General features: G+C 32.4%; 3 protein-coding genes and 1 pseudogene across 3 annotated transcripts; 1 reads left to right on the forward strand and 3 right to left on the reverse strand.

Annotated features, from left to right (window-relative positions):
- Nucleotides 1-1643: 1643 nt before the first annotated feature.
- On the reverse strand, nt 1644-8550 carry LOC130801237 (uncharacterized). The gene is made up of 10 exons (XM_057665033.1): nt 8203-8550; nt 5956-6015; nt 5817-5856; nt 5066-5244; nt 4926-4964; nt 4711-4800; nt 4533-4593; nt 2443-2567; nt 2039-2130; nt 1644-1953 (listed from the first exon to the last, which is right to left on the reverse strand). The coding sequence occupies exons 1-10, from the start codon at nt 8248-8250 to the stop codon at nt 1839-1841; spliced, it is 849 nt and encodes a 282-aa protein (XP_057521016.1). The 5' UTR covers nt 8251-8550; the 3' UTR covers nt 1644-1838.
- Nucleotides 8551-8747: 197 nt separating this feature from the next.
- Nucleotides 8748-16459, forward strand: LOC130800934 (probable glycosyltransferase At5g03795). Its single transcript, XM_057664681.1, has 7 exons — nt 8748-8804; nt 12633-12696; nt 13719-14143; nt 14269-14399; nt 15146-15494; nt 16068-16381; nt 16438-16459. The coding sequence occupies exons 1-7, from the start codon at nt 8748-8750 to the stop codon at nt 16457-16459; spliced, it is 1362 nt and encodes a 453-aa protein (XP_057520664.1).
- A 9-nt stretch (nt 16460-16468) lies between these two features.
- Nucleotides 16469-16709, reverse strand: LOC130801545 (uncharacterized; annotated as a pseudogene).
- Nucleotides 16710-17734: 1025 nt separating this feature from the next.
- LOC130801544 (transcription factor MYB3-like) lies at nt 17735-20514 on the reverse strand. The gene is made up of 3 exons (XM_057665414.1): nt 20273-20514; nt 19562-19691; nt 17735-18397 (listed from the first exon to the last, which is right to left on the reverse strand). The coding sequence occupies exons 1-3, from the start codon at nt 20415-20417 to the stop codon at nt 18112-18114; spliced, it is 561 nt and encodes a 186-aa protein (XP_057521397.1). The 5' UTR covers nt 20418-20514; the 3' UTR covers nt 17735-18111.
- Between the last annotated feature and the right edge of the window lie 443 nt (nt 20515-20957).

A 20957-nucleotide genomic window follows, 5' to 3' on the forward strand; every position in this document is an offset into this window, starting at 1 on the left:
AAAAATATCTAAGAGTAACGTCAATTTTACCAAAATGCATCTTATAAACAAATTGACTTATTAATTTCTTGAAATTAATTGTTTTATTTAAAAGTTTATTTTACTAAGAATTTAATTAGTGTATAATCATAATTTATAAATATAATTATTTTTGGTAAAATTCAACACTATTAAATTAATATTTTCTTTATTTCATATTATTGATTGTTTGTTCACTTTACTTATTACATGTTCATATTTTGGGTATTAATATCTCTAAACACATATCATTAAATTTTTTGAAAATTATATAAATTTTTTTTTATATTAAAAATAATTTAACAAAATCTAATATTAATATATTTTATCTTCAATAAATTAATGTATAAAACAGGACATAATAGGAAAGATCTACAAGTTCTACGTTCAATACACTCGTTTATTGACAAAAAATTGGGTTGTTTGGCTCATGGTTGTGCATGTTAGTTTTTAATTTTGGTCTTTTATGGGTTGAAAGTGTTGATTGTAAGCAAGTTAAATAAGTTAACTATTTAGAAAAATATTTGTTAAAATCAAATATTGAATATTAACTGTTATTAGAAGAAACATTGATCAATAAGCCTAAAACCATTGAAATAGGAGGTATTTTTTTGGACAATTTTAATTTATTTTGGCACAAATAAAGTGCTGGTGGTCAAATCATTTAGTGCTCGTGTTTGGTAAATCAGTTGATTGAAATAACTTGTTATGTATCAATTAATTTTGAATAAGATGTTCCAAGCAACGGGTTTAAAATTAGGTAGTTATGTATGTCATTCGCATTAGCTACCAAGAATAATTTACTTGATGCTTTTTTGGATTTTTACCAACTAAAAAAATTAAAAACCAACCAAAAAGTTATTATCTTTGAATTTGTTTGGGAAAAATTACTTAGAATAATCAAACATTTTACTGATTTTCCTACAATAATCTCAACTTTTGATTAACCATGAATAATCTCAACTATAAGGGATGCTTGCTAAGAATGCAACAAGGTAACCTCTTACCTATATAATAAACATTTTGCTTAAAAAATTAAAAAACTAAATACAAAATTAAATTATAAAAAAATCGAAAAATATTTTAAAAAATTTTAAAAAATTACAAATCGAGTAAGTTTATTTTTTGATTTTAACTTCTAATTTTTTATATTTTTGATTTTTAATTTTATTTTTCTTTTTCGTGTGGCAATTTAACTTATAAAAATCGATCACCATTTGAGTATCAATATTCTGGGGTAAGTAATCCTAATATTCGAATTATTCACAATTAATCAAAAGTTAGAATTATTGTAAGAAAATCAATAAAAGGTTGAATTTAGGTAAATTTTCCTTTTTTTTTTTTTGTTTAATTGATTTTGCCTTTACAGATTTAGCAAATTCATAAATTGGGTCAAAAAAATTTTAAAAAATTACAAAAGAAATCTATTTTTTGTTTTTAATTTCTAGTTTTTAATATTTTTGATTTTTAGGTAAATTTTCCTTTTCTTTTTTTGCTGTTTTTTTGTTTGATTAATTTTGCCTTTTTGGTTAGTGAAACAAATTTAGCAAATTCATAAATTTCAAAATATATAAATACTTTTATAGCTTTCGTTATCCCATATTGTTGGAATGAAATTATTGACATAGTGGAGTTGTAAACTGGATTTTGAACATTGTAATTTCTCATGGTACAAGTCAGACAGAATTTCACTGATAACAAAATCTGGGACAAAACCTCTATACTATCCTAAATCTACCCATTAATCTGTATAACTGCGGGGAGACCGGGAGAGAGAGGGAACATTCAGTTGGGAAGATAACACCCTTGCCTATGTAATGTTATACATCAGTCAATAACAACGACGATACAATAACCACATACGCCAGAAAAAAGAATATGACTAACTGGATAAAGAACTTCGGGTTTTCTCTCATGTTCGGTGCTGTAACCGCCCTGCCAAGAAAAACTTTCGTTTTGTTATCACAACACAAACAATTGGTTTATGAAATTTCTCACTAAGAAGTGAAAGATGATTTACCTTGCTACACGCTGCGAAAGTCTATGGAACGGCAAGCTCTGGATAAAGACAATCCCTGGCCCCGTAAGAACAGCAGTTACTAGGTTATCCGCCTGCAATATCACAACCACCGTGGCTATCCATCAGTAAACTTATCATGCTATGAAAAATCAAGACTATCCGCCTATAATTTCACAATAATAGTTCCTAAATCTACGCCTCATACTTTAGGTAGATTTTAGCAAATACATGCAAGCCATTTTCTCATACAAAACACAAAAAAATATTAGCAGTAATTCCCAGTAGACGATAATGAACATAATAACATGACGTGAGTAAAAGAGCATTAGAAAACCAAAACACGTTAGACGTAATCCAGATTCCAGAACATCCAAGCTAAACCAGAAAATACAGAAGTCACTAACCCCAAAGACACCCCTTCTCATCGGACCATTATATTTGATATCAACATTGATGCTGTTTGTCACGGCAACAATGCAAGCAGCATCAACGGCAAGCACTTCCCCGACCTCCAGGTTTTTCTGCACAACTGTAGAGAAGAGATTGGTGAAGCAATGCTACAAAGTAAACCTAACTCATTAAGCAAAAAATCCAAGTGCTTCTTAGGACTGGGAATGGATATCGATATAATAGCAAAAATAAGTCAACAATTGTTAAAATTCATGTACTAAATAAACAGATAGAAGACCATTTAAATCCTCTCATGAACTGGCATAGCTATATGAAGATGATGAGAAGAGGATGGTGACTTTCCTTAATTGATAACTAAAAAACAGGAATAAAGGATAATTATCAAGCTTTTGCAAGGGGTTCAATGACAGAAAAGTATAGATGATCCAATTTCCTCACATTTTCTTCTCCCCCTACTCTCCTCTAACTATGAAACTCTCTTCTGTCTTTTACTTCAACTCATTTCCGGCTTCTTCATCAACCCTCATCACTCGTTATACATTACCACCACATAAATACCATCCCCTATCTGGATTATAATGTCAAATCATAACCATCCAAAACAAATTGTATATGCCAATATGCCAAATCCATGATGATTCAAAAGACCTACAAACCAGTTATCATCACCTGCCCCCAAAATTATCAACTCATAGTTTAGTATCGATGAAGGAGACACGAGTACAGTCACAATATACAATCTATATCAAAGAGAAACCAAGCAACTACTCTCCGTCCTATTCAATTAGCACCTCTTGAATGATGTGTAAATTCTAATTAGTAATTGTGAATGAGACAGATAACAAGTGGGTTGAAGAAAAATGAGTGAATGAGACTAACAAATAGAATGAATATGAGGATGAGACTAAAAGAGAATTGTGATAATCATTACCAAACGAGAAAAGTGTGCAAAGTGGGACATTACTATATAGGATTTGGGAGCAAATTAAAGGAGATAAAGAAGGTATCCATTAGTTTCGCTCAACTATAGGATGAAGTTATATGTTGCACTTCACATTGTGAGTTAGGAATTATATTAACATCCACAGTCGATAGCTCTATATCCTCTCTTAACTCCTTATTCCATGAATGAAAGTGGATGTCAACTAGATTAGTAGGTACGCCATAATGCTTGAGATAGGGGTAAGGATTTTAGTGACCTGGGATTAAATCTTACGTACAACACTGCTTTTGTAGTCCTCTATACACCCCAAAAAAATGAGAGAGAGAGAGCAAGAGGATGGGAGAATTGGATGTATGTCGACTGTAGACTCAATGCAGTTATAACAAAGAGGCTATATCGAATTGACCTTTAACATGAAACATCACAACTAACTAATGCATCATGATACGAAAAAGTATAAAGAGCCCTTCTGATTCAATCCAATGTAGTCCAAAGACTGAGCATACGAATGTTTCCGCATTTATAAATACGGTAAAAGCCAATACTTGGACAACAAATCATGGCAACTCAAGTCCGAGGATACAGCATGCTTATATTTGATAAATGAAATATTTCAAATGTAACAAAATAAAAAGACGAATCAAATATGCAAAGAGGTACAATAACTTTTATCTGATAAATATAGGAAATTCATGCAACACAATACTATAGTCATAGTTACTACTATAGTACTATTGTAAAGTCGACGACAAGATGAGCAAATTAAGTCTTGTCATGAAGCGGATAGAATCAAGGTAATAACTAATAATAATACCCTACTTAATAAGCCTACTAGTTTTTAGTCTAAATATCATTTTATTTGTCTTTAAACAAAATATCAAAAAATTAGATTGCGTGCAAGTAATTCTATAACCAAAATTTCTAGGGCCTCTGCGCAATACTTCTGGAATGATAAAAAAAAAACAAGCCAACGATCAGCAGCATCCTAGAACCAACAAAAGCTCCAAGCTATACATTATCTAAGACATATTGGGTGATTGAGTGAGTGCATATGTACACTACCTAACATTACGTTGTTTAAAAATAAAAGTGATAAAAAAGAGGCAACCACTGGAACCACAAATTACGGAGAACACATACCAGATCCACTCCCGATAATGAATGCAAGTCCTTGTCCAGTCAGATTCTGCCGCAAAAAAGCCTTCAGAAGCAAAAATATATATCAGATATAAATAAATTAGAGAACAAATCAAATGCTTTCAGAAATTTTCAGTTACTGCTGAGAAAAACTAAGTGATGCAAATTGCAAAGAACAAACCTCTGCACCAACAACAGCATTACGTGCCCTCTGATCAGTAGTTGTATTAGTAACTTTGACATCATTTACGGAGCACAAAAATGCATCTGGCTACAAACAATCATGAAAGTGCGCACAGTAATCAGAACAATCATGTGACAAGGAATTAAATGATACTTGAATGCATCCACTAAACAGACAGAATGCAAGAACTAGAGAAGAAACATCAGATCTACCTGGCATCGAAGTTCTCCACCAAACACTGCGAGATCAATCTGTAACACAAAGAAGTATACAATTCCATAAGCAACAAAAGTTGCAGATTCTTCCAAATAAAAGAAAGAAGAAACAAAATATCATAATCTAGTTGACCGACCGGTAGAATTCTAGCTAGTGAAGGAGCAGCAACTCCAACAAACCCATCACTTGAGCCAGAATTGAGAAGAACAATGCTAGTCACAGTCTTCCCAAATATCCACTGCCATATTCCGACTTCTTGTTCAGGGATATAAACATTGTCCATTTGAATGGATCCAGAAGTATAGCACATAGACCCTGCAAACTACAAACATTATTTTCCAAACAACTTCTACTGGAAGAATATATTATCTAGCTCTAGGTCTAAAAGTAAAAAAATCTAAACAAGTAACGTAGATTTCTTGTTTGTAATGTGAGTCAAAAGTGGTAAATGTTTTCTACAGGTACCAGTAACATGCAAACTACTTTATTATAACAAACTAGCCATGATGCAAAGTATACATTAACCATAGGTTGCCTGAACAAATTTTATCATGTTTCAGCTTAATTTAACACAAAAAAAGTTAAAAGTAAGAGGTAAACCCCTATCAGCATCGAATTGATCTTTCCACCAATCCTTAAATTCAACTTGCACAGTACCCAAGCCAAAAAACATCATACATAGCGAAACAGATCAGGTGTAATTGAAGCATAGATTAGCGACTCTCTGAACAAGAATGCCAATATGCTCATTTTTAGAAGACCACAAACAGAATTCAACAGTATAAATCCTAATCATAGTAGCCAAGAAAGAATAGCAAATGCTGAACACAGGGAAAATTTGAGTTTGCAAACTATGCAAGTAATCAAGAAAGATGGAAGAGAAATACCAGGCCTTGCAATAACCTTCTCTTGTGGCTTCAGCATAATCTGATCATGAATAAACCATTATAAAGAGTCATAATTTAGCCTTGTAAAAAAAAGGGAGGAAGTAGTAGATGCTAAATAAGAAGGTGAATCTGGTGACACCTGAACTATCTGAGCTTCTCCACCCAGAATCTGGAAAGGTGTGACAGCTTCTTGGGGGCTCTGTATGATGTAGCATATTGTTAAGCAATGAATTATAAACAAACAGCAGCACATATAAGCCTAACTAGGTTCATTTAAATCAAGAAAGTAAATCCAAAAAAAATTCTGACCTAGAAATCAGGCATGTAGAATTGCAAAAATGAACTGTGTGTAATCACAACAGACCAGAGGAAACAAAAATAGCCAATAGCAATCAACAAAGTCATGAGTGACCGAACAAAAATGCTTATTACTCCATAAACTTAACAATAAGATCCAAAGAAGCTGCACCCGTCAAACTGGGAAGAAAAATGGTTATAACGGGTGTTTTCATAGACTATTGAAACAATCCCCACCGGACATGATTAAAACATAACACATATACTGCTTAAGGAAAATTTATAACTATATTAGATGTTCTCTTGTATATGGGGTTAGCAGTTGGGATTTTTGCTAAGTGTGCAAACTTAAATTCGTTTTTAAAAATTTCTATAACTAGCTTTAACTTATGGATTGCATTTTAACATCAATAAATCAAGAGATCCAATATCAATGCTTGAACTAAGATATCATGCACCTGCACAAATATAGCCCTCTTTAAACATCAACAAACAAAAAAACGTACATGGCTAAATCTGATATATCAAGCTGCCAACATGTATATTGCTATTGGAAAGATAGCTCTCCTTGATAATTCCATGACAAACCAAATATTATCATAAGCATCAGATGCATCCTCTCAAGGCCCCAAGTCAGATAGTCCACAACCTGGAGTCAAAAACTATGATTCCACATCGAGATCCAAACTGGAACCTGGCACCCAAACTACTCCTAGCAGCCCAAGTCAATTCCACAATATTCCAACAATTGCTCAGTTAGCACTATTTATGTGCCGTTCTCAATTATGGAAATTGCATATAATATTTACTATCATGATTCAATCTGAAATAACCTCTTTGTTTTTACAATGGTAAGGTTCAATTCATAAATCCTACCCCAAATCTCGCCTTATGTTTTCATAGATTTGGCCTACGAACCAAACCGAGTCAAGTTAAAACTTAATAGATATTAATTTATGAACTAACAAAAGCACTATCGCTGTTAATTATCTTATTATCAATTTGCCAATCAATCTCTACCACCGGCCCACCACTACTGTCATTTACACCGAAATTAGGCCTCCCAACATACTACTCCCATTTGCAGATGTAGAAGTGCCAAATCTCCTAGTCATGGAGATAAGTTTGATCACTATCGTCGCACATGCCATGTTTTGCACATTGGAGAAAGAAGATGTGGGTGTGTTGGGTTGTGAAGAATTAAGGTTTAGATCACTTCTCAATGTGAAGCAAATGGGATGCTTTGGGCAGAACAAGTGAGGCTTTGATCAAGAAAAGAAGAGGCTTCACTATGGTTGTTGGACCATGCCTTGAACGAGGCAAGGCATAGGAGAGGATTGCCTCGAACAAGGCATAAGACTGCAGAAGGCAGTGAACGGTCAGGAGCAGCTGCTTGTTCGAGCACCCCTTGGGCTCGTTCGAGCAGCATAGTCAGCAGCAGATAGTGAATGTCTGATCAAGGCGCTCGTTCGAGCTGTGGGGCTTGCTCGCTCGAGCAGCAGTTTAGAAGGCCAACAGTTCATTTTTTCGTTTTGATGTTTTCTTGGGCTGCAATGAAGTCTACGAGTTATTGCTGATTCTAGAAGGTTCTAAGCTAGAATAAAAACTAAAAGGGCTAATTCACAGAGAGGAGGCTAGGGTGAATACCAAAAGAGTTTCTCTACTTCTTTACATTAGTATTGAGGGTGATCTCCATTGTAAGGTGATCTTTGTCTTGATAGCTTGTTCTCAAGATTGAGGTTTATTCATTAGTGTATCGTTGCATTAATGTATTGTTTGAGGGGAGGTACCAAGATACCTCATTATATTGTATTGTGTTTTGTCTCCATTGATATTTGTTCTGTTTTTTCTTTGTTGTTTATTTTTGTTCTTGTTCTTGTTCTTGTTCTCCACTAGTGTGAGGCCTTAACACTTTCATTTCAGCACACAAATCAAACCTAATCAGCCAATATTTTCACCATTATCCTGAATCCTCATTTCCAAACAATCAAATCAAAACATCAAACAATTCCCAACCAAAACCCTAACTCAGTAAAAGCATTAGATATTAAAATCAGTGAAGAATATAGGAAGATAGTAAGAGAATTACCTGGTAAACATAAGGTTGAAAAGGACTATTGAAAAATGGAGCAGCCATAACCGAACACAATTCAATTCACTCTTCGCCAAACCCAAAATTCTTCCCCCAAAAAATCTAAGTGATCAAAAGAAATGAACTGAAAAAAACAAAATTCACGCCGAAAACATTGAATATTGATGAATGTGAAGTGTAATGATTTCTTTGTTTTCGATGATCAGATCCGAGGATAATTGTTTCTTGAAATCTGCCGCCGATTTGCTGAAATTGTTGATGATTTAATTAATTTGTTTTTTTTTTTTTAATTTCTGAATATGGAAAAGGAAATCTTTAGGAGAGTAATGAAGAGGAACAGGTAAGTTTAGTACTCTGGTATGTGATTTTACTGTTTAGCCCTTTGATTATGTCTTATGGTCGTTGAAGAGTGAAGGGTCTTATTGTCAATTAGGTTTGGATGATGAGATGTCAATGAGTTGGCAAAATATGATTGGTTGAATATGTTTGACCCTACGTGTTAGCAGTCTGTATTGCTTTGACAGAGTTTTCACTTACAAACGATGTCGTTGGAGGAATGTTTGGACTTTGGTACCAAAATGGGCCTGGCTGAATGTGGAGTAACATTTATCAATATGTCTCCTGAAAGACCGTTTCTTGGAGAAATGTCTTTCACATTCAACCTATTAAAACATAATTTTTATTTTTTACTCTATATTTTTTTATGGGCTGAAATTTATGGACACCAACACACTATTGTGATTGTGACCCAATGGACAAGCAACGGAAGAAATTAAAAAGGAGTTATTATTGTGAAACTGCTATAAAATAAGAAATTTATTTGCTAAAAATTTATTTTATTGGGCTATTTAACTCATGTATAAGGCGCATCAAATAATGAAATTGCCTCATACAAGAATTTGTGATTAAGTAGAACTTTTGAAATAGCAAGTCTTGTATAAGATTATCTTACCATAAGGCGAGCCTATATAATTAGTCAATTTCTCTAACTGATCACTTTAAGACGGTAAATGATCACTTAAATGTTAAAAGTGACCATTTTAAGACTATAAAAAGTTATTATTTTATACTATGAGTGATTACTTTAAGATAATAAATATACAAGACAACCAATAAAGATGATCTTCTTGTGAGACTTGAAATATATAAACTTTTCTTGATACAAAATTTAAAAAATAAACACTTTTAAAAATATTTTTTTATTTTTGTTCGAGTCTCTAGTCAAATTCTAAAAACAAATAAGAGAAAAGTTGGTCATAAGTTTTAAAGCTCTGTTCATTATTGCTAACAACGAATAAAAATTAAATTTCGTTAAGAGAAAAAAATGAAAAAAAAAAACAAAAAAAATTATTATGTATTTACTTGTTCACTCTTATTAATCGGTGAACAATTCTGTTTTAAAGTAAATCATTAATCCACTTATTTACTACCAATTAAATATGACCTTTTAGGAGGCATAGTATATGAAGTGAGTCCAATTTAAGTCGAGGTTTATGAGGATATCAATTACATGAGAGTTGACTACCAAAATAGACATCTAAGAGAATAGTGATAATTTTAGCTTATTTTGATACAATTAGAGGATTGAATGGTGAAACTTGCTAATGCTAATGTTTGATAAGTTAGCTGGTTGAAACAGTTTATTGTTATGAATAAACTGTTTTTAAATAAGCTGCTTATAGCAGCGGGTTTAAAATTAACTGGTCAAACCAGTTAGTAAAATTAATTGGTCAAATTAACCACTAAAATCAGCTATCAACTACCAGCTATTAGCCATTTGCCAAACACCCTGAATCATTCAACCTAAAGGTTCATATGTCTCAAAAATACTCTTTACCCATATAGAGTCATCAAATCTAGGTGCGACATTAACTCATTTGCATAAGTACTAACTAATGCCCGGTATGTAGCAAATGACTTTTTATTGATTTTTTTAGTTCGCTTTTGTCTTTTGGACTTTTCGATTGGCGAAATAAATAAAAAAAAACATTTATAAACTATTTAAAGTCAAAACAAAAACACTATCATTAGTAGTTTTTTTTGCTTGTTTTTGGCTTTTATCCACAATATCTCCAGTAAATATCAAATTATCTAAACACTTTTATAACAACCGACTTAAACATTTAAATTATAAAGAGTTATTAATGTCCACTTACCAAACCGGTCAACACTCAACCCTACAAGTCTACAATCATTTATCAAAGTGGCAATTATTTTTTGTTTCATTCCTTTTGATGACATGGAAAGAGTTTCTAAAAGACTATTGCGAACAACAAATTGCTTGTTAAGGTCCGAAGGACGCTAGAAACCGTTATACAAATAATAAGCGGTTGGTGGCCAATTTTTGTATTTAAAAACAACAAATCCATTATAAATTTGATTTGGTGTAGGAGGGTTGAATAATATTACAGGTATAATTTGTTAACTACTAGCTAACCATGTGCTACATGTGCACTTGATAAGTGCCAGCACCGGCAATGTTCCAAATTGACCTAATATCGTATGTTATGGCTCAAGGCTAATAATCCTATCATTAACATTTTGATGATTCTATACACAAGCTCCCACATTCTTTCTTTTAATTTGGTACGGTTTAACAATTTAACTCATTAATTAACACATTTTGGTGAAGTCCGTCATATAGTCATCATCATTATCATATTCATTGTGTTTCACTAATAGAAAACTATAATTAGGGTATGGAGAGGGAAGGAAGGCAATAACTTATAACTATAAAGAAAATTGTGGCCAAAGAGTCCCTCAACTCGGTCATAGAATATTTAATATATCTTTTTTGAAATATCAACATAGGATAGGCTATATAGGAAAAATAACATATGTAATTTCACATTGAAAAATTAGAGATAGTTTGACTCACGTATAAGTTTGATGGACTACTCCTATAATCAGGTGAATTTAGGATGAAATTTTATCGGATTTATGTGCAGTAAACACTTCATTTGTGTGAGTATTTTAGAAAATAACTCATATATTATCTCACATCAAAAAAATTAGAAAAATATTAACTAATATATTAACTTGATTCTTTTGTGTGGGTCTTATTTGCATACAAGCTCAAAAATAAATTTATCAGGCTAAGAAAAAAAATACCTAAATAAATTTTAAATTCAAAATTTTCATTTAACATATTTTAAAGCTTCAGCCATCAGGTCTAATTCTATTAGTTAGTTGTAGTCATAACTTATATCCATATGATTGTTTATGAAGTTTTTGGCGGGGTTCAATCAAATAGAATGGTGTTAGTTTGTGAGTGTGGTGATTGGTGGGGGTTGCTATCGTGAGTAATGAGCATCCCATTTTATTGTTGGTGTTATTTAAAGTGAATTAAAAATTAGTACTATGATAGTAAAATTAATGATAATTTGTATTTTTTACGGTAATTTTTCTTATGTTGAAATTATAATTTACAGTTATTCTGTGATACTTCAGATTTAGCTTTAAAAGAGATTGATAGACTACTCATATCAACAAGATGCATCTTTTTTTCAAGGGAGCCCATTTACTGAAAACTTCACAATTAAGCGTGCTTGGTAGGAAGCAATCTTAGGATAACTAACCTTTTAGGAAGTTTTCGTGGTTGCGTACAAATTTAAAAGGATAAAGAATACCTTATTTGAATAACAAAAAAGGTCATAAGAGGTTTTGAAGGTAAAACATGAACACATTTTGTCAAGAATACAATATCTCATAAAGTGAAAAAATTTAAAGGTTTTAAACTCATTTTACTTCCTTTTCCCTTCAATTTTCTCTAAACAAATAAGGTATAGGCTCCTTCCATACCCTTCACCGTCTTTTCCCTTCCTTCTTTTTCTTTTCCTTCCTTTCTTTTCTCTACTTTACTTTTGCATGTGTTTAAAAATAATTTTTAAGCATCAAAAATCAATATTTCTAAATACACATTACACATCATAAAAATTATATAGTAAAAAACTATGTAAAAACTATGTATTAAAATTATATTAATAAGATCTCATATGACTATATTTTATTTTTAAAATATTATTCCAAAATTTTAATTTTCTCTCCTTAGTGAAAATTTCTAAAATGATCAAGTCTAAGAAAATTATATTACATCCAAAATACAGCGATTTACATATTTAGTTACAGCTTTATTATCCTAAATCCCATACAGCAAAACATTTTTCCCATATTAATTAATCACCTAAAGTTAGTGAATCTTGGATAGTTTTTTTATAATAAAATAAAATTAGACTTTGAATAAAAAATAAAAAAGAAAAATAGCATTACTCTTTATAGTAGGGGAGCCGTTAACCGCGGATTCTGGGTTTCTTCCCTCCTGAATTCCGCGTGTGGAATTTCTTTATTTCTCTTTTTTTTCCCATCATTTCTCCTCAAATTCTTCATTTTTCCTTAATTTCTGTATATTTTTCACATATTGAATTCAGTTTTACGCCTCCTCTGTTAACTTGATTATTGGCTGCTTACTCTGTTCTAAAATACCCCCTTTCTGTAAGTAATTAGGTTATTGTTTTTGTTATTGATTTTCAATTATTTTGTTAATTTGTGTAATAGAATTATCGTCATAATTATAATTCATAATTTTATTACTTCAATTCATGAGAGTAATTAGCGTCTTTTTTTTTGTGTGAAATCCATGGAATTAATTCTTTCTCCTTTGGGGCATGAAGAAAAAGTTTATTCTAATCTGGGTTTCCGCCAGGGGATAGAAGCATTTCAAATTTCTACAAAGTTATTTTTTTTTGGTGTTAGGAGTATAAATGAATACTGCATATATTGCATAATTTTCAGTTTGTTTTGATGAATTATGATCAATATACTGTTTTATATACTCATATGATCATATGTATATCTGTATGTATGGAAAGAAAGCTGTAGTGTAAATTATAATGATTGTATGCCAAATTACTTTGATAAAATCATCAAAATATGAAGATCATGATTTTGCAAACATTCAGGTCATATATGTGTTATCTTCTAGATACTTTGTTGTATTTTCACTGTATATAGATTGTATTAGAAGGGGAAGGTTGTGTTATTCGACCCTTTAAAACCTACCTAGGTCGGAGCCAATTAGTGATATTTCGGTCTGTTTGGTTAACGGTACTAATTAATGGTAATGAGAATGATTTATATAGTACATAAATTTCCATGATATGTAGATGTCATTTCCATGGTAATGAAAGTTTGATCGTAAAAAGAAATTTTTTGTTTATAATTTTTCATTATAACATAATACCACATGTTCAGATGGTAATGCATTGCAATGAATTTTGTGAAGAAAATGAAATTCTTAAAGGAGAATAAGCATGACCATTAAATTTTTCAAGATATATTAATTATACTAACTTTCCATTATCATTTCCATTATTTAGTACTGATTGCCAAACGGGCCGTTAGAGTATGAAATGTAATGTATTATTCTATAGATTGACTTATAGATTTATTTGTTAAGATTATTTTAAACATATATTGGTTTGTTTATCGATTATATGCATTTTCATTCCTGACAGGGAATTTGAGAGGTAAAGCACTAATAGGGGATGAGATGAATAAACCACTTAAACGTTTGATTGTACTGTTGATATACAAATCTGATTGGAGGAAACTGTTTATCAGTTTAGCCATTTTAACAATAATTGGTATTGTTCTTCAAATTAGTCTCCTTTCTTTTCCTCTTTCAACATGGCTTCACTCTCCATTAGTCAGAGTTTCAAATGCTAAGAACTTCAGTAACTCTTTACAATTACGTTTGAGACACGAAAAATACTGGCCATTGCACCAAATCTCTGCACCTGTTCCCTTGAATTCTTCAAGTGGACTAATCAAGGGAGTATACACAGTGGAGCGGAAGAGAAGAAGAAGGAGAAAGCACGAAGATGAGTTGCAAATTCTGGTTCCTCCTCCTACGCCTAAAACTCCACCAACATCCTTGCAGGTATTACCAGTTTTGAGCATCTACATGAAATTTGTTGATTGATAGAATGCTATCTTTATAAATTTGATAGACGGAAAATGCAATATTAATATGTCCGACTTTGCAACCTTTTTTTGTTTTGGTAGAGATATGTGTGGTCCTTACCACCTAATGAGGCACTTCGGTATGCTAAAGTGGAATTGAAGAATGCACCAGTAATTGCTAATGATTCTGAACTCTATGCTCCTATCTTTAAGAATGTCTCCATGTTCAAAAGGTAAATTCTTAGTTAGCATTTCGTAATCAGAGTTCTGTTGCCCTCTTTCCGCTCGTGTACTAATTGATTTCCTTGTATGGTATATGTGAAACTACTACTTATTGAGTTTTCAGAGTAGTTTCCTGACCTAACTAATGCTGATTATATGTAGTATCATTTAGTGATTGAAGTATAAGGGCGAGTCACCATCAAATGATTTACTAATCTCCTTATGAATCGCGAATAGAAAGACGAGAATTATGATCGGTTTTGGGCTATTTTAGGGTCTTTGAGCGAATCGCAAATTTAAACAGCGAATTAACTGGCGAATCATTACTCTGGGGCGAGTTTAGGGGGTGAGCCAGTTCTTTCTTAATCGAATCATGAGATAAAACTTAGCAAGTCTTGAGAAGCGAAAGTTATCTGCAGTTTATGTGATTCTCTGAAAAATTTAGGACTAACACAAGATTGAGCTATCTTTTCTCGTTTAGTTCATATAATGATGCCGTCTTCTGTTTATTAGTTTAAGAATTTGTTTTACTGACTTCTACTGCGGACAGAAAACCCGGAGTTAGTTTTAGTTAATTATTCTGGTAAATAAGCTTGGTTTGTGCATTTGTCAATAAATCAATTTTTGTATTTCTGCTTTGCCTTGGATATATTATCCTTGTTAAGCATAAGTGATTTTGAGAATCCTGCTATGGCGTCCTTTATGCTAATTTGTTTATGATTTGTACTCTATTTTGACTGTGCTACACTTACTGCAGGAGTTACGAATTGATGGAGCTCATTCTTAAAGTTTATGTTTATCCCGATGGACAGCCACCGATATTTCATCAACCACATCTTAGTGGAATTTATGCATCGGAGGGATGGTTTATGAAGTTGTTAGAAGGGAACAGGCAGTTTGTTACGAGGGATCCTGAAAAGGCTCATTTGTTCTATCTGCCATACAGTGCTCGTCAGCTTCAGCAAGCGCTTTATATACAGGGTTCACACGATTTGGCTCCTCTGTCTATTTTCATAAGAGACTATGTGAACTCATTGGCTGTTAAGTATCCTTTCTGGAACCGCACTCATGGATACGATCACTTTCTAGTGGCTTGTCATGATTGGGTAATTATTCGTTTACTAACTCTAAATTTTATTTTCACTATCAGTACTTTTGAAAAATTGTACTGTGGCATGGCTCTGAAATGTTCTGATGGCTAGTAAACAAGCCAACTGCGAAGTTGATGATTATGGGTGTGTTCAACATAACGTTGATGATTATTCGTTTTAGTGGTTTAATTAGGGTAGAACGCTGTGTTACAAAAAGCATTAGTGTTCGGCAAAGTGGGGAATTGAGTAGTGATTAGTGGGTTGGTAGTAGGGATGGTCATGGGTCCAGGACCCTATTGGATCCACCCGGACCTGCCCTTATGATTCTGGGTCTTATTTTCTGAGACCCATCGGATCTGGATCTAAAAACAATTGACGGGTGCGGGTTGAAGTCTGTGAAGTTAAAAGGTTTAACGTTTTAAAATCAAAGCTAGTGTTCCAATTGTGTTAATTATCATATCCTTACTCTTCAAGCTACCTCTCGTTATTCCCTTTTTTTGGCCTTCGATCATGCACCCTTCACACTACTACCTTATTTTGTTTCTTATCTAGTCTTTTCTATTTACTTAAGCTATTGTGTATTTATAGGGCCCTTATACATTAAAGGCACACAAGGAGCTAGTGCAGAATGCTATAAAAGTGGTCTGCAATGCTGATTTATCTGAAGGAATTTTTAAAGCTGGAAAAGATATATCCCTCGCGGAAACCACCATAAGAAGACCCAGGAGGCCTCTTCGGAACATTGGTGGTGGGATGAGGGTTTCAAAACGCCCAATCCTCGCTTTCTTTGCTGGAAACATGCATGGAAGAGTTCGCCCTTTGCTTCTCAAACATTGGCACGACAAAGATGAGTCTATGCGCATTTATGGACCTTTGCCTCGTAGTGTGTCTAAGCAGATGTCGTACATTCAGCACATGAAATCGAGCAAGTTCTGCATTTGTCCAATGGGGTATGAAGTCAACAGCCCGAGGATTGTTGAGGCCATATATTACGAATGTGTTCCTGTGATAATTGCGGACAATTTTGTGCCTCCGTTTGATGATGTGCTCGATTGGAGTGCGTTTTCTGTGACAGTGGCCGAGAAGGATATTCCCAAGTTAAAGGAAATTCTCGAGAGTATTCCTCTCAGACGATATCTAAAAATGCTCGAGAACCTGAAAATGCTTCAGAGACATTTCCTTTGGAATTTAAGACCATTTAAATATGATTTGTTCCACATGATCTTGCATTCAATATGGCTTAGCAGATTAAAACAGGTTTAAGTACTGGATTAGCAGAAGAGAGTGCGTTTTTCCAGTTTATTTAAAGCATGAAACATTGCTCATTTCAGAGAGAGGGGTGGAAGTCGGCCGGCTTACAAATATTTTCAACTTCTTTTGCTCATTTCGACGCTGCAATAAACTCAGAGCAATCTCGTGTATTTTGCACGTCCTGAGGAGCAGACAGCTTCTGTTTATTTGATTGTGCAGGTATATAGCATATCTCGGGCTTACAATCCAAAGCTTAAGCTTATAGTTGTAACCTTAGGATACATTATATACTCCGTTAATCAGTTCATCCAATTCCTAGGAAATTGAAATTCTCGTGATATATAGGTGCAAACAAACGATTTCTAAGTTCATGATGGTTCTTGCAGGAACAATTATCAGAAAAAATGTGTAGATCAGTTGAGAATACCGGGATTAAGAGTTGTATGGATGGCTGGCCACTCGACAAACATGTCTTTCAGCCAGGTTATACAGTATCATAGATTCATGAACACCAAAACGGGTAAACGGTAAATACTGCAATGCTTTGGTTACATACATCATAGAAGAGTGATACTTGTTCATACATTTTATACTGAAGAAAGGAGCACCTGTCCGCCTTTCCATATACACAACAATAAACCCTTTGTATGTAGACGACATAGATTTTTCCGGGTGAAGTTCTTAAATAGGTATAGGTGTGTATGTTCGGAGAAAAAACATTAGAAAAATGTAAATTCCCCCTTTGTACATTTAAACCACATACCATATGAAGTAAAATTTTCACTTAATGTAATGAAGGGAAACTTAATGTACAGCCCTACATGGTTATACTTATATTGTTACAACTTTGTGTTTGGTTCATATTGATGCGCACGATCTTCAATTTCAAACTTTATATGGCTTTCCTTGAAGACTAAATCTTATGTGCATGAGTTTGTAACAACGTCATATAATTGGCTTATCTCCCTGTGAATTGCAAATCAAAAAAGCAAATTATGGTCGATTTTGGATTTTTTTCAACAATTTTGACCGAATTCTGAATTCAAAAGGCGAATTAGTTGGCGAATTATGTTACACTGGTTCATAATCATACATTCTCTGTTGGTGCTTGCAAGGTTTGATGATTCTATAAAGTTCATTTTAATGTTATTGTATTCCATTATCTTATATTGATGTTCTATAGAAACATCTTAGAAACACAATCAGAAATGATAAGAGTATATACATATCTTAGAAACACAATCAGAAATGATAAGAGTATATACATATCATAGAGCTTCAATCATCAGCTGAAATTTTTAGTTAAGTTAATTCCTTGACATAATATCAGAAGCTGGTAAAATTGTTTAGAGCCTAAGGTTTTACACTACACATTACATAGTTATGGTCCTTGTTTATCTGCTTCAAGAAACCTATCAACCCAATCCAAGCCATAGGTACCTTCAGCAGAGAAATCAAACATTTCATTCATATCAATCCTAATTTCAGTGTCTTCATTTTCCATTGCTTCTTCTGTAATCTCAGTTGATGGTGTTGCAGCAGCAGAAATTGCAGGAAATTCTGTCTTTCTATCCTCTTGATTTACTTTTTTGCTCAAGTGAGAATTCCAATAATTTTTAATTTCATTATCTGTTCTTCCTGGTAATCTACCTGCAATTAATGCCCACCTTATAGAAAAATAACAGCTTAGTTTAGCATTTTTTTCACAAATATAGTATTATAGTCTAAATGTTTTACAAGTATTTGGTGTGATTAAAAAATAAATAGCTTTTCGGCTTTTGATTGGTTTTGACTTTTGGGTTGTAGCTTGTTGATTGAAGGACAGCAAAAAAATTATTTAATAAATGACTTTTTAAGTGAATATCAAAAAGTGTTTTTGAATAAACTTTCATTGGTACTTTCAACTTTGTGACATTTTCTTACACTTTTCTCTAATACTTCAATGTTATTACTATTTGTTTTTGTGTATATTCATGGGTTACTTAATGAATAAAGTCTACAACTAGAAAATGACTTATTAGTTATTCATATGTCTTTTGAGATTCCTACTGATAATAAACTTATCTTGTCAAATTTAAAAATATAGTACATTAACGAAGACAATCAGTAATTATTCTCTAAAAAAAATTTTTCACCCATATTTGAGTCTACATAAGTTTTTCAACAACCTAGTCTATTTTTTGCAAACTTTGAATAAAGTACAAGTTTTAACATTATATATCTTAGCTAAGATCATTGTTTGGATATTGGAAGTGTATCTTTTTGGAGAACAACTTTTATGCTAGTGACTCATAACTAAAGGGATAAATAAGGAAATAAGAAACAAGACAATTTACCAAATTTGTGCTATTTTAACTATAGTGTTATCTTTTCAAAAAAAAACTATAGTATTATCTTTCCAAAAAAATTATACTCCTAGTATTATGCATTTACTTAGAAATTCGTCAAAAATTAAATTGCTTAGACTATTATATACATACTTACAACTGATAGTAATATTTTTCCATGTAAATATTTTAACTAGTTGCAAATATTTTAAAAGAAGGTAATATAAATTAAATAGTAAAGAGAATTGTTAAGTAAAGTGGGATATTTAAACTTAGGACTTTTTCCAAAGTGATACTTTCTCACAAACCGAAACAAATCTCATTTTGACGGTTATTAGTTATATTTAAATTTTCTTTTTTAATTGAAGTTACTTTTTGAGAAGGTAACGCTTTAGAAATTTAGATGAAAAAGAAATTTTGTTTATATATTGATTATTATGCTCAAAAATAAACAAATAAAACTGTTGAGAGACCTTAATTCATACAAAAATTTAGAGTACCTACCTATTTCCCAGAAGCTTGTGAAGCCTAATTATCAAGTCCTCCTCTTCATCAGAAATGTTGCCCCTTTTGATATTTGGTCGTAGGTAATTTAACCATCTCAATCTACAACTCTTCCCACATCGTTTTAATCCTGTAATTAAAGTTTATTAAGAATATAGCTGGTACTCTCACATATACAACGTGTGATGTGTCCAACTACACAAAAACCACTTAATTAAAAATTTATGTTATCGCTTTACTTTTATTTTAGTTTGATTATATTTTAACCTTTTTATAACAAAAATTTTAAATATCATAACGTTAAAATTAATTGTGTGTTGTACGCTAAGACCTTAATTAATAATGAGAGTAGACAAAAAAAATGAGATTTAGATGGTAAGACAAGATCAACAAATTACTCTCCCGTTAAATTTATCTCATTTCTTTTTCTTATATGCGAGCTGATTTCGTATAAAATAGAAATGAAGCAAATTCAAATGGATAACTTAGTCGTAGTTTGATTGTCGCTACAATCGTTTTTATTGGGGAAGCCCTAGGTTGAATACCAAACACATACTCCCTCTGTCCCATTAAGTTTGCAGCTTAAAACTCAAATATGTGAGAGCTCTTTGAGTCGTATGGTGCAAACTCAAAAGGACAGAGGAGTATAAGTTTATGTTGTCTAGTAAAGCTATATAGAAATGTAAAATTAAAGAATGGAGTAAATTATACCAGCATTGAGGGCCACAGTTTTCCAATGGTTAGCACCATGTTGTTGAATATAATTAGACAGCTTTTGATCTTCTTCAGCAGTCCATGTTCCTTTGTTCACTATTCTTCTGTTCCCTAAACCTTCTTCACCCTTCTTTGGTGCCATTTTTTGGAATACTAATAAGCTTGTGAGTTGTGAGGGTGAGATAGAGAGAAAATGCTTACTTATAACAAATTTAGTTTCTTTTTTGTTAATTTAGGAGGCATAAAGAGCACTTGAAGTATAAGTAGAAAGCACTTCATCTACCTTTCTTAGATTCCAACTACCAACTTTATTACTTATTAGTAGTACACCCACTCTTTCAATTGGATGAAAAGGGGTAAAAAATTGAATTGCTTTTGTAATAGTTTTGCATGGCATTAGTGATGTAACTATCATATTGGACTGATGTTACGATGTGAAGGAATTAATTTATAAATTATATGATTTCTTTTTTATGTCTGAGTCTGTTTCGAGTTAGTTTGTGTTATTTTTAAGGCTAAACAGTAAATATGACCTCTAAATTTATGTAATATTTAATGTAGTAGTATATGGAAAGAAACTCATAATATATGCATACAAAAAAAAGGAATATTAGCTACACTATTATTAATTAAATACTCTCTTCTTTTTTGTAATTTGCATTAATTTATATTACAACTAGTT

The sequence above is a fragment of the Amaranthus tricolor genome, chromosome 15, assembly GCF_026212465.1.
Source record: "Amaranthus tricolor cultivar Red isolate AtriRed21 chromosome 15, ASM2621246v1, whole genome shotgun sequence".
NCBI lineage: Eukaryota > Viridiplantae > Streptophyta > Magnoliopsida > Caryophyllales > Amaranthaceae > Amaranthus > Amaranthus tricolor.

Excerpts from the sequence above, each read along its gene's own strand:
- LOC130801237 (XM_057665033.1), bottom strand. The coding sequence starts at position 8,250 with ATGGCTGCTCCATTTTTCAATAGTCCTTTTCAACCTTATGTTTACCAG. Across the intron at positions 5,857-5,955 it reads GAGAAGCTCAGATAGTTCAG|ATTATGCTGAAGCCACAAGA; the intron begins GTGTCACCAGAT and ends ATTCATGATCAG. Across the intron at positions 4,965-5,065 it reads CACTAGCTAGAATTCTACCG|ATTGATCTCGCAGTGTTTGG; the intron begins GTCGGTCAACTA and ends TTTGTGTTACAG.
- LOC130801544 (XM_057665414.1), bottom strand. The coding sequence starts at position 20,417 with ATGGCACCAAAGAAGGGTGAAGAAGGTTTAGGGAACAGAAGAATAGTG. Across the intron at positions 19,692-20,272 it reads AACTGTGGCCCTCAATGCTG|GATTAAAACGATGTGGGAAG; the intron begins GTATAATTTACT and ends CTTTAATTACAG. Across the intron at positions 18,398-19,561 it reads CACAAGCTTCTGGGAAATAG|GTGGGCATTAATTGCAGGTA; the intron begins GTAGGTACTCTA and ends TTTTTCTATAAG.
- LOC130800934 (XM_057664681.1), top strand. The coding sequence starts at position 8,748 with ATGTCGTTGGAGGAATGTTTGGACTTTGGTACCAAAATGGGCCTGGCT. Across the intron at positions 8,805-12,632 it reads TGGGCCTGGCTGAATGTGGA|TTTTACGCCTCCTCTGTTAA; the intron begins GTAACATTTATC and ends TATTGAATTCAG. Across the intron at positions 15,495-16,067 it reads TAGTGGCTTGTCATGATTGG|GGCCCTTATACATTAAAGGC; the intron begins GTAATTATTCGT and ends GTGTATTTATAG.